This window comes from Sphaeroforma arctica, assembly GCF_001186125.1.
Source record: "Sphaeroforma arctica JP610 unplaced genomic scaffold supercont1.2172, whole genome shotgun sequence".
Classification (NCBI taxonomy): Eukaryota; class Ichthyosporea; order Ichthyophonida; genus Sphaeroforma; species Sphaeroforma arctica.
In genome coordinates, this window is record NW_014038386.1 from 7,454 (window position 1) to 8,295 (window position 842).

The following is an 842-nucleotide window of genomic DNA, read 5'->3' on the forward strand; positions in this document are numbered from 1 at the left end:
ATGGCAGAACCAGATACACCTCAACGCCTTCAAAGGCTTTCAAAGAACCGCACAGACAGGGGGTCAACACCCCAATTGTCGTTAGATCAACTCAAGAAATTAGACGAATTGAAGAAAACAGATGAGATCATACAGAAAGAAAAGGCGTCAGAAACAGGGAGTTTTACGCCTCTGTACGTAGCAGGCATTGGTCTCTGGTTGTTTGCAATGTTTGTACTGATGCTCGTAGTAACTGGCAGTGGGAAGATGGATCCTTTTGCGCTTTTTATGAACCCCAAAGCACTGGTGGATGTAGATAGAGTTGTCTCGACAACGGCTACGGCTACAGCAAGTGAGTGTCGATTGATGGACGACTGTGTCTATTTTTAAATATCGAAATGTGTAGTGTCCATTTTTATTAGTGTGGATTTGCGTGTAATTGCGGAATAATAGCGGATGCGTATATATGTGAGTTCTTGTTTTTGTGTTCAGCCTTATATGATGTTGACACCGAGTACGGAATAAGTTGTGCTTTCTTCCGGAGTTAATTTGTATGCATGCCCAGAAGTGGTTATTGGTGAAAGTCTGGCGCCCACGACTAGTAAAACCCATGCTATTTCCAGACTCGATACTGCTCGTACGGTCGTGTGTATTCACAAACCGCTAGACGCAAAATACACTTCAACGGGAACGAAAATGTACATGTAGGACTTCGCTATTTTCTGTATATATACCCATGTTCACGTACGCATTCAAACACAATCATATATATATATATATATATATATATATGTGTGTGTGTGTGTGTGTATATATATATAATATATATATATATATATATTAATATATATATATATATATAT

The 842-nt window shown here is 39.0% G+C and overlaps 1 protein-coding gene across 1 annotated transcript; it reads left to right on the forward strand.

Moving 5' to 3' along the window:
• On the forward strand, positions 1–487 carry SARC_12249 (hypothetical protein; the record flags this gene model as incomplete). The annotated part of the gene is made up of 1 exon (XM_014293651.1): positions 1–487. The coding sequence occupies one exon, from the start codon at positions 1–3 to the stop codon at positions 367–369; it is 369 nt and encodes a 122-aa protein (XP_014149126.1). The 3' UTR covers positions 370–487.
• Positions 488–842: the final 355 nt, after the last annotated feature.